A 13,118-nucleotide genomic window follows, 5' to 3' on the forward strand; every position below is an offset into this window, starting at 1 on the left:
CGTTTCCTTTTTCAATGATAGATACTTAGGATTTGTTATGAATTTTCGAGCTACCACTCCCTTATAAAATCAATGCGAACTGTGCTCATTTCATAATATATAAAAATTTACTACAGTATCTATCGCTAAATAAACTGTTAAAGAACAAAATATAATAGTGTAACAATTTTTAAAATATACTTTATCACCAAATATTGAATTAGGCATACCTGATTGGATTGACTATTTTTTGTAAGATATTTAATTTTATATTGAAGGATTTAAACGTTTCTAAAAGTAACTTTTATGGTTACTTTCTGTTACCGCTTCAAATAACCTCTACAATTGTTTATATTACTAAACGGATTTCTTATTTTTATGATAGAATACTTTCAAGTTAACATGATATTATGATAAAAAGATACATTCAACATTATTAGCTAACCTATATAACAGGGTTAATTAAACCATTGAAATGTCGCGACTACTATCAATGTCAATCATATGTCCTATGTGTGTTTAGTAATATGTTACTTAAAAATAAGGGATTATTAAAACTATACTATAGTTCAATTCTGAATTAGAATGCCAATCTACTGAATTTGAATGTAAAGCTAAAATTTCGAAAGCAAAATTTTGTATGAGAATACTAACACCACAGACAATAAATGCTAAAGAATATTTCAGAGAGTAGAAGTAGGTTATATGCTAAATATGGGATACAGATTGATGAGACTATAAACCTTTATTGATTAAGATAATGTGGATAAGTGTTAGACATCATTACTTACCACATACGCCAACGCTAAATATCGGCTATCATAGAAGTAGGTTAAACAAAAGCTGGGAAAGGGTGACGATCAAGACACAAGATCATTTCTTAAGGTCACCAACTGCTTATTTGACTCACATTAAGATTTTTTAAACGTTTTTATTAACGAGATAATCACAGTCTTAATTTAGAGACGGATGACTGGATTCATTCACCAATATAGCTGTATTCATTTGATACTATCATCTGATACTTGGGCTTCATGTTATTGTGTACTTTTTTTCGGTCTCACGCATTTTTTGAATATGTTTCTCATCAGGAGTTTTGTGGAGATTTTAATAATTTCAATAGCTGAACTCATGAGTCAATTGAAGCTAAGCCACCATGGAAAACCTAGAAGCACTGTACGGCCGTTTCGTCCTATTGTGGGACTCCTCAACAATGTGCGTTCACGATCCCGTCTCGCGAGATTCCAATCCAGGACCTATCAATCTCGCGTGCGAGCTCCCGAACACTGAGGAGTCCCATACTAGGACGAAACGACCGTCCAGTGCTTCCAGGTTTTCCATGACGGTCTAGCTTCAATTGAATCATGATTTCAACTAATGTTTCTCATATATATTTTTTCATTGTAACTCCTGTTACCTTCCTTATACTTCTCATCCTTTTAATTTTGTCCGTTTTTTCATTTTTCTATTTCTTTTTCTATTTTTGTTATTTGGAGAGTGAAATAGCCTGAACCGATGGATCTCTTTGTAAACTTTTGTATTATTTCAAGTCTGTTTATGTGTATAAATACATCCATTTACTCTTTTTTATACTGATGTTTAGTTTTCTAACCGAAATTCGAAATATGTTATGTTTTTATAATTCTAATCTCTTTTTTTGACATTTAATGTTGTTTGGTTATTTGTAAAAAAAAATAAGTATTGTTTTTGTCCGATTGATTTTATATTCCGTCACTTTTAATTATATAATTGAACTAAGGCAAATATTTACATTTATTCATAGCAAATGTTTTATTGTATAATAAACGTAGTTTCCAAGTAAAATATATTGTATTGGATGACTTTGATTATTTTCTTGACTGTTTTAGTCGAATTTAAACCCTAGATATGGGATATATGAGTTTGAATCTAATTGTTCTCATTTCCAACTTTTGTTTAATCCTCACTGTTATGTGGTCATTATCAGTAGCCACGGCATCTAATCAATAACACATTCTTTGTGGTTGAAAACAATCCTATACTCCTAGAACATTCTTTAATGATCTACTAAACTAGACAATGTACTAGTCAAATCTAAAAAGTATATGTTAACCGTATACGCAAGAAAAGTAATTTAAATTTTGACAGTTTGGGCCAGAAATATTCCAAAAAAATATTTGACTCTATCAACATGGACAATTGACATTATTTATCATTTGAAACAAGTATCTTTTAGCATAATTGAAATTGCATTCGATCTTACCATAGTAACTAAGGTATTGAACATTTTAGAAATTAAGTTGCGCGTTTGAACCTCGTCTCATCTGTCTTGGTTTATAGAACTAAGTAATATTAACACTTTATCACAGAAAATAAAATCAATTACATAATGTCTATACTTAGTTATTGAGTTGTATAGTAAAATTATGATGACTGTTGTAAATATTATTAATTTTTAAAAATTATTTCGTTAATTGTAACCAAGTTACTCAGTTATGATTAAATATGGATTTCATTGAAATTTTCTCGTATACATTAATTCAGTTTATTATAAAAATGAACTAATTATTTTTGAACAATCTCATCTCAGTATTTTTTTCTTCTTTTCCACGTTTTTTTTTGTAGCAACAAGTGAACTATGAGACGAAATTAACTGAAAAAGTTTGTCAAGCTCAAATGTTTGAAGAGAAATTTCTAAAATTAAAAGAAGTCTATACTAAACTACGTGAAGAACACGTTGTTCTGTTAAAAAATGTATGTTTATCACGTTTCTTTTTGTATATTGCATATTAACTTCCATTCACTGGATGTATAAATATTTGATGAGTGATTAAACATTAGTAAATCGTAATTGTATGTGTCTACTAGAGATGGATTGCTTGAAGTTTCAATGAAAAACTGTGATCTATGTGATCTGATAAGTAAAAATTAAAAGGTAGTAATTCTTCATTAAAGTTGGATGAGTATTGTGCTTTACTACTATTATCTGCAGTCGAGAAGCTTTAGATTGAAATATATTGACTTGAAAAAATAATGCTTTTTGCAAGATTTAAAGGTTGAGTTCTAGATTTCTTGTGGGATCTTGGTACACGTTTTTAAAGAGTCTTAAACCAGGACGAAAAGATTATGAAAATTCGAACAAAACATTTTTTACAAAATGTGTGTTGAGTGAAAAAATGAGATTCTAATTGTTAAAATTCTAGTCGCTGAAATTTTTGCAAATGTAAATGCCTTTTAGATATCTATTTTTTCTTTTCAAATCCTTATTAATCGAGCAACTTTCAACATAATTAAATTTCTTTTCTGACCCTTTCTCTTTGGGTGGAGATTATGTTATCTGCTACACGACCTATTTTACGCAAATTTATATAATATATATATATATATATATATATATATATATATATATATATATATATATATATATATATATATATATATACTTTATTTCTTATAGAATCCACACAAACTGTTTAGGAATGGTTTTATTCTCATTACAGCAATATTCATGTTACACTTTGCTTCTTTCATAATAATTCTAGGTGTTTTTGTTAAGCAAACAATATAAATAGATTAGGTACTTCAGACCATTCGAAATGAAGATCACATTGAGCTATCAAAAATTTGTTCATATTTGCATGAATATCCTTAATAAAATAAAATAAAAATAATAAAAATTTGTCTAATTGCGAATCTTCATTATAACACTTGTTAGAGGTAATGACTTTTATTGAAAAGCAATACAAATATTATTGTTAGTTCTTTGTAATAAGCACACAGATTTCTGAGCACATATGATACTTAGAATAAAGCTTAATGACTTTATGTGTTTTGCTTTTATTTGTCTCGATTATAAATGGAATTGATCGACTAAAAAATAGGAACATGGATTTATCTAAACAAAATATTAACGTAATACATACGAAATAACACTAACCCACATTATGGAAGAATTCTACTTACTTTCAAGCTAATTGAAATTGCTTGATCATCATAAATTCTGCTACCTAAAATGAGGGGATGTTTCAATAAATATTAATAGAATGTAACTTGACCATCATAGCAAATTTTCTATATTTGATCGATATAATTAATGAAAGTTTTGTGTAAGGCATTTAAATAATATCGTTAGGATAAATTAAAGCGACCGAATATGATAATGTAGCATCGTTTAATGAAGACTAATACTTGAATTTATCAGGATGTGCTGTTTCTTATTATGTTTTAACTTCACCATTTCGACTCTAAATATGAGCACTACTACTACTACTACTACAAAGATAATTTTTTACCTCTATAAAAGCTACATTACAGATATTTAGTAAACGATTTCATAATTCAAAGTATTATTAGTGTGATTTTCAGTCACTTTCATATCTGTGAAATTCTACCACTAGACAGTACAGACTGTTTTCGAAAGTCACTCACATCGAGCAATCGAACAGTCGATCTTTTTGAGCAAGTAGAAACAATTTTAATGCTGAATAGCTTTTCCCTTGTTCAATCAGCTATGTGCACTTTTATTGCATAGTGTTCAATTTGTGTGAATTCATCAGTATATCATAAATTAAGTGATTTATTCGTCTAATATTTACGAACTACACTTTGATCGGATAACTATCACCAAAAATATTTTGTCAATATAGGTGCCTGAGACTTAGTCTTTTAGTTTAATTAAAAAATGTCTTGCAATCCGCGCCATGATCAACGTACATATATAAAATAATGAACTTTTCCATTGAAAATTAAATGATCACTTCTTTAAATCCACTGACATACAAGTTTTGATATTCATTCAAGTTAACTTATAACATAAAGAGGCAAATGTATGCCATGTTGTTGAATACTTGTAATTGAATGAATAAATACTTTTCTAGTAGTGTTTAGGTGATAAGACACAGGAGGATGATATATTTTTCGTGTGTTCATCATCTTAGATTTTCTGTATAAATATATTGTGTTATAATGAATTTATTTTAGAAACGATTTGATTATATAAGTTTACAAAAGAAAATTGGCATAAAACAACATACATGATTGTAAACTTCACCTCGAGATATTCCTGACAAAATTTCTATTGCTTGTCATTTTCTTTTTTTTGCGAACGATGTAGTAAAACTGTACACTTTCATCAAAATCTTTAGAAAAAGTCTCGTATATATAGTGACAATCAATTTCTTTTAATAATTTACCAGTCAGCTCAATCTACTCCAATTCAACTTTCTGTTCTTTAGCTTAGATAACTTTTTTTCAAAACACCTTCAACGACTGTTCTCTAAGCATCCTATTTGGTTTGTGATTGTGATCTACATTAACTGAGCATTGGCTAGTAACCAATATCATTCTTCATAGTCCCTATTGCTAATAGAATTCCTGATATATCAAATTAAGGTAGTTATTGGTCTAAGTGAGTCGATTTTTCTGAGCAGTTTAATTTGATGTTATTTGGCTAGAGACAATAGGCCGGGAGATCTTTTTCTAAGTTCTCTGCTGTCTGAAACCATGCAGCAGCCCGTATTGTCGGTCTCTAGGAAATTGATACCACTCGTAAGATTTGAATGCAAGTTACCAGCTGTTACTGTAAATGATCTTCACACTGAACTGTTCAGCTAACATTACTTTTCTGTATGACAAATCAACATTTTATTTATTTTATAAATATTTTATAAATATCTCAAGAGAACTGAATCAGTTTCTGGCAATTTCCCAAGATTATTCCTGTTCTTCATAATACATTTAAATTATCGAAATGTCCACATTTCTACCAAGCAATAAATTGAGCTAAGTAATATCGACAACTGTTTAGTGGTTTTCGGTAGTTATTTAACTAATATAAATTTAATAATGATGTATGTATGATGTATGTATAGCTTCACTAACTTACAAATATTATTGCACATAGTTTTCATGTAGCTTACTTTACTATCTATTCATTTATATAGCATAATTTTTAACTTTAAACAATATTACATCTTATATTTGTTTGTTATTTTTATTTAACATATTATCCATGTAGTATGGCAGTGTTCAACAAAACTTACAACAAGAAACTCAAAAGAATCAAGATTTAGTAAAAACAATTGAAGTATGTCAGCAATATCGTTTTATTATTTCAAGATATAAATCCAATTATGCAATGCAATGCAATTACTACTCATGGATTAATTTTGTGTGTTTCTAAAGAAGCTTTCTGATACTGAAGTCTATCTAGATTTGTTGACAAAAATAAGTGTGACTACTGAGTATCAGCTTTGAATGAATTCTTAAATTGCCCTTTTTTTGTGACTATTATGATCTTTTGGTTAGAACTAACATCACTAATGAAATTACGTATTATCGTAATGTTTTGTAAATACGAGAATAAGTCCTATCTAGACTTTGATACTTGGCTACCATAACATTCTTTTCGTTCTAACCCCCAGGCACTTCAAAAATCAATCTTTCAAGGAAGATTTATTAGGGAAATCAAAGAAGATTTGTTTAAGCAAACAATCGGTGCGTTTAAACACGTTTCTAATGATGATTTTTGGCATAGGGTAAGAAATTAGTATGCTCGATAGCCCATAAAGCATTAATGAAGTGGGATCATTTAATTGTATTAAAAACGAAAAATGTTTTCTGTAGATAGATTGATTACACGCAGAAAAATAGCAATTTAAGTATATTGAACAAAAATAACAACATAATCTGTCAGCAAATAGTTTGTTGATATTGTAGCATCTTTAACATATGGAATATTGATATTTTAACAAGCGATTAAACCTAGGATTTATATTTAGCAAATTCTTGTTGATGGTAAACAGCTTCATATTTAGGTAACTAATATAATATGCCTTTAGAGATTCTCTGTGTTTGTTTAACCCTTCGTTCTATTTTCTTCTGTCACACACACTTGTATATATTTAGACTAAATTGCCTTATGGCATTATTTTTCTTAATATACACCATGTCTGAAATTGTTTCGTATAATTTCATTTTCAATTCAATTCAGTCATATTCTCTGTATAATAATTACGAGTATATTATTACAGTTTCAGTCTAAATTGTCTTTATTTGATTTTATCAGTAAAATATAACTATTTCACTTTATTAATGGTATACATTTAGTATTTATTATACATTTTATCCAGTTATAAACAATCTAGTTAATGATAAACACACAGAGATGCCAACTATGATAATTTTTATTTATATATCCATTCGGCTAAGGTATATGTATTATCTGGTTAACATTAAAAACGTGATCAAACATAATGTAATAACAATGTATGTAACGTAACATAGGTATTCTATTAAATGAATATTTAGAAATACATTCATCTGTTTATCGGTACCTAAGATCACCTGTTAAACCATCGCTTTTGGTTTCATTGTGGTCCTCAGTGCATCTGTGATTATTGCGCCATTCAGTTCAGGAGGAACACTTTTTCAGTTACAATTTACAAGTACTACCACTTTGGTTTATGTAACGATTCCTCGGTGATGTTCAGGGACGTTCTAATACGCGATTCTGTTTCAGAGGGAAAAAGACTCAGACATAACACTCTACCTGCAATAATTTGTTTGTTTTCTTATACAATCTAGGGTTCTCTAAATTAAATAAACTTATTTACTTATCCTTCGCGAAGGGAGCATAGGCCACCCACCATCACTCTCCATCGAAATCTTTCATGGTCAGTCCTTTCCAGGTGATTCCGATTCCCGACACAATGTGTTCTTTAGTCTTTCTGTTGTCTTTTGACCTTCAGGATTTCAAGTTAGCTCTTGCCTCATGATACAGTTTGATGATTTCTACAACGTATGCCCTATCCACCTCCAACGTATTTTCTTGATTTTTTTTCAACTGGAAGCTAGTTTGTTCTATCCCACAGTAGGTTGTTACTGATGGTATCCGACAAGTGGGCATTGAGTATCTTGCATTGACAATTGTTTAGAAATACCCGTACTTTTTGATGATTGTTGTAATAGTTCTTCCATTTTCAACTCCGTATATCAGAACTGTCTTGATGTTCGTATTGAAGATTCAGACTTTGATATTGGTTGAGAGTTGTTTTGGGTGTTAGGTGTACTTCAATTGTAGGAATACAGCCCTCGGTTTACCGATCGTTATCTTCAAATCTGCATCGAATCCTCCTTGTTCATCGATGATACTGCTCAGGTATGTGGGGGATTTCACCTATTCCAGAGCCGAATAACACAGATCGAATTCTCGATTACAGTTGTAACAACCCAAAACCTCACAAAATCAACTGCATACAAACTTTTTAAAGAGGATGAAAGCACACTGCAACACACTTGTAGCGTGGAAAATAGAAGAAGAATATCTAATGACTATCCTTCAAAAGGATGGCTGTCCACGCAACTTGATTAAAAAATTGTCAACTCAACTCTTCAGCAGGAACTAAATCAAGTACAGAAACCAGCAAATGGATCATCCTACCATATACAAAAGACAGAAAATTACAAGACTATTGAAGCCGTTTAGAATAGGTGTAGCACATAAATCTTGGATAGAGGAAAGACCAATGCACCAGAGGATTTTTAGAAGTTTTGCACTCAGATTAATCAGCAATCAACAAACGCATTGAAATCGATCTGATCCATCAACCAATTAGAAAAATCATGGACAAATATTGGACGAAGAATCAAATCGAAGGAAGATACAATCAAAATAAAGAGGTGGACATGACTGGTGTAAGGTTGACAGGACAATTGGTGAGTCATATGTGGAGAAATTTGAACACTTCACTTCTGCCCGGAGTTTATGCTGATGATGTCGTTCATAAGAACAATGAAAGCTCCACGACCAAATCATTCAACTTAGAGAACAGAACTCCATCCAAATCATCTAACTGAGCTACAAATCTTCAATATCTCAAGTGATGATGATAGGCTTCTCACGTACATCATAATGTCGAAGAAGGATCCATAACATTCTCCTATCCACATCGTCAAATGCTTTCTCATAGTCAAGAAAGTTGATGCATAGTGACAAGTTCCATTTGATTGATTGTTCAACGATAATTCAGATTGTTGCGACCATTCCTTGAGGGATACAGCTTGTTTATCTTGAAGTTGATCTTCTACTGATTCAGTCGATTAACACTGTCGTAAACGTTTCCTGGTACTGATGGTAGTGTGATACCTCTCTAGTACACATATTTTATCTGGTGTCTTGACGAGGTGTCGTTTTTTCCAGTCTGTCTGTGACATTCCTTCTTCCTCTTAAAACTTCTTGAATAGAATTTGGGTCATCTTTGCACTTACATTAACCTTATAAAGGCTCTCTACTGGAACACAACAGGCCAAGTGAGAGCTTATGGCGAACTGTCATCAGAAATAATTCCTTCAAGTGGTGTTCGTCAGGGATGTCCACTCTCTCCATTCTTGTTTAACTTTATCGTAGACGTGCTTTTAGAAGTGATACTTTCCTCATTTGAATTTCCAGGGGTTGAACTTCTACCGGGAGATTCACTTGTTGATGAAGATGCTAACAAAATGAGGAGTCTTATGACCACTCTAAGCAACAATGCAAGCATGTTCGGGATGCAATTCTCTCCCTCGAAATGCAAAATGTTGTTTCAGGATTGGGTTGCATCGACACCCAAACTAACGATAGGCAGTGAAGTAGTTGAGCGTGTCGACCGCTTCACTTATCTTGGAAGTCTCATCAAGCCTTGTGGTCTGGTGTGTGACGAAATCTCAGCACGGATACAGAAGGCTCGACTAGCTTTTGCGTCGTATATGGCGTAAGCGAGATATCCGTCTACCAACCAAAGGACGGCTTTACTGTACAGCAGTTCGTTCTGTCCTAGTTTATGGCAGTGAAACATGGCCGGTAAGAGTAGAGGATATTCGTAAGTTACTAGTATTCGATCACAGATGTCTTCGAAATATTTCTCGTATATCGTGGGAGCATCGAGTAAGTAACACAGTTGTTAGGAAACGGGTACTAGGTAAGGATGGCAAATCAATTGATGAAGTAGTGAAACTTCATCAGTTGAGATGGCTGGGTCACGTGTTACGTATGCCCAACCACCGACTGCCCCGACTTGTGATGTTTTATGGTGTAGAAGTAGGTTGGAAGAAAGTTAGAGGTGGCCAGACCAAAACATGGCACAAATCCATGAAGTCACTGACAAGTGGGCTGAGTCATTTTGGTAAGTGTAGACTACCTGGTTGGGATCCGCGAGACGATAGCAACCGACGGTTAGAGATCTTGGCTCAAAATCGTTTGGAATGGTGCAGGTGCATCCACTTTTTGAGTTCTCACAAATTCTCATCTTCTGAATTCTTCATCTTCCGTTTTTCCGCTTTCCGAATTTACTCCACTGGATTATACTCGTTGAATAATGTCTTCAAACACTAATGTTTCCGATTACTGCTTATACTCTTGCTACCTCTACCACTACGGGATTTGAATCGACAACTTCATCTCTGTGCTAATGTGGGATGGTAACTCGAACTGGTGTACGTACGTTCGGAGTTCTACGTTGTTACTGACTGACTGACTACATCTATGTCTGACTGTAGTACTTCAGCTGGTATTTTGTCAGATCCTACTGCTTTCCCACTGTTGATTTGTCTGATGGCCGTCCTTATTTCTTCGATCGTTGTTTGAGTGATAGCTATGGAAATGTGTGTGTGTTGTTTGGATGTCTGATAGGTTGAGTGGGACTGGTCTGTTCAAAAGTTCTTCAGAGTGTTAAACCCATCTGTTCCTTTGTTCTTGAATCTCCGTGATTTGCTTGCATTCTTTCTGCTTGACTGGTCGATCTGGTTTACTATATATCACTGCTAGTTTCTTCGTTGTGTCATATTGTCGTGTGATATTTCATTTTGATTCAGTCTTTTCAGCTGTGGTTGGTAGGTGTTCCATGTATTTTTTTCTTGTCTGTTGTAACGCTCCTCTCCACGTACTTGTTCGTTTCTGTGTATTCGACGTGTGCTATCGCTTTTTCTGTTGTTGTTCGACTGTTGTTAATTGTTTCCTTCCTGATTCCCTGTATTGTGATCGAGTGATACACAAGTAGCCTTGTGTATGTGTTTGTGTGGGAATGTGGTTTCACCTACAACCATTTTGTTTGGGACACATACATTTGAAAATTTGTCACCATTCTCGTTTCTTTCTCCCAGTCAATTGATGTAACTCCACGATATCTTTATGCTCGTTGTTGTCCATTCCGACTTTGGTGTTTAGATCTCTCGTCAGGGTTGTGAGTTCATTTCCTGAGCATTTCGGTATTATCGATTTCCGACTTTCATAAGACTGATCTTTATCGTCTTCATTGCTATCATTGGTAGGTGCATAACACTGAACAACATTTATTGTAATCCTCTGCTTCGTTTTGCTGAATGATTTGGTGATGTCGATCCTGTGAGTGGTTTTCGTGGTTCATTGAACGCTTTCAGTGCATCTCCGTGGGTGTGTGGAAGATTTTCTCATTCATGAACCGAATACAACAGCATCTTTTCTGAACTCTAACCTTTTCTGTCCATCTTTGATATAATGGGTTCCAATTATTCCGAACACAGCCAAGTTCAATCTCCTCATTTCTGCAGCTATTTGACTTGTCTTTTCAATCTCCAACATTGTCCGGACATTTCATATACCTATATTAATTGTTGCTCCAATCATGAGAAGGAGAATCGGCCTCGTAATTTGCTGAGAATCTTGACTTTCACTATAATGTATTATAACTCTTATGGATGAATATCCTTCAAATTGTAGGTCAGAGTTTAAATGATAAAATTATTTATTGTGGTTGCACTTTTTAATAAGTTTGGTTTCTGCCGGGTGGTATTTTTGATTTCATTCTGAATCCTCTGGTCTTGGGATCACCAGTCACCCTGGTGGGGCTACAGGCGAAGTTAAAATAAATTTAATTAATTGATTCTTACTTTTCTACTCTAGGATCTCCGTCACCACCAAATGTCCTCATCACTAAGTGAAGTTGAATCGCTTGTTTCTGGAAATCGAACTGAAGAATCGGTCGATCAATGTTTAAAACTACAGTATCAGTTGAATGCCTATGAATCAAAATCGGAATCTGTAAATACTGAGAAAGATCAACTTACTGTAGAGGTTTGTGCCGTTTTCAGTTTTAGAAATCAATTATGAAGTGAATTACTTATTTGTTTATTATGAAACTTATTTATTTTACTATTGGTTACAATATAATATTTACTAAATTGATTATTCGTAGTTCATGTTAATAGTTGTGCTTGCAGTGTCATTTTAGCGAAATAGCCATCTCTCAGTTAGAAATAGAAAGATAGATGACAGTCCTAATGTATGTCATTCGTTTACATCCTGAGGTCATTGTTTACTACATATTCACAAAATCTCGCTAAAATTTAGCTCGAAATGAATTGATTAATGAATGAATAAAACTTGTTTGATATTTGACTTTATTGTTAATGACTGTGTTTATGCTCTTTAAATGGGCAAAGAAGTATTTATAGATATGTATAAAAGTTAATTTGGTACATAAAATGACAACTGTGGTTTTTTAAATAAATGTTCCGTTAGTTGGCCACTAATTCACTTTGATTATTTTGATCATTTGTGTGATCCTATGACGTAAGCTGTGACGCTTTATCTCCTTAATGAAACTGTCTCTAGACTCAAATACTCTGTGACTTGAGAAGAATAATCTGTCGTCATTAAAGGTACTGGGATCAGAGATAAAATGAATGTTTTTCGACACCGCTTTTAAAAATTAGTGGTCAAAATAATTCTTCAATAAACATGACTAATCACAATTCAATTTGAAATAGATTGTATAATCCCATTGTATATATTTTTGATTGAAATTCGATCAGTATTAGTTGGCATATGTGCATCCCATGTGGATTGCCTTAGTATGGTCATTATGACACAAATTAGTATTGGACAGATGAAATATTACTAGCAGTGGAATCTAGCACACACATTTCGCTCTATGTATAATACGTCAGCCGGATGTTTTGATGAAATTTCAATCGAAAATATTTACAATGGGATATTTCAATCTTCAAACTAGAAAGTTTACAAATCTAGGGAAAACAATAAGATAAAAAGTCTATACAACTATACCAGAACGACCATCGATCGAACTGTTGAATTAAAAATCAGGGAAACTTGAATTTTCTGTCTACAACTTGAGAGAAAATAGTGG

At 32.8% G+C, this 13,118-nt stretch overlaps 1 protein-coding gene across 3 annotated transcripts in view; it reads left to right on the forward strand.

The window, feature by feature from the left end:
• HIP1_1 (histidine permease) overlaps positions 1-13,118 on the forward strand; it is a 61,458-nt gene that overhangs the window by 22,907 nt on the left and 25,433 nt on the right. For all 3 annotated transcript variants that reach the window (XM_051213319.1, XM_051213316.1, XM_051213318.1), the window contains 3 exons: positions 2,584-2,712; positions 5,975-6,043; positions 11,873-12,043. In XM_051213319.1, coding sequence (XP_051069287.1) covers positions 2,584-2,712; positions 5,975-6,043; positions 11,873-12,043 — 369 coding nt within the window. The remainder of the gene's footprint in view (positions 1-2,583; positions 2,713-5,974; positions 6,044-11,872; positions 12,044-13,118) is intronic.

The sequence above is a fragment of the Schistosoma haematobium genome, chromosome 3 (genome assembly GCF_000699445.3).
Source record: "Schistosoma haematobium chromosome 3, whole genome shotgun sequence".
NCBI lineage: Eukaryota > Metazoa > Platyhelminthes > Trematoda > Strigeidida > Schistosomatidae > Schistosoma > Schistosoma haematobium.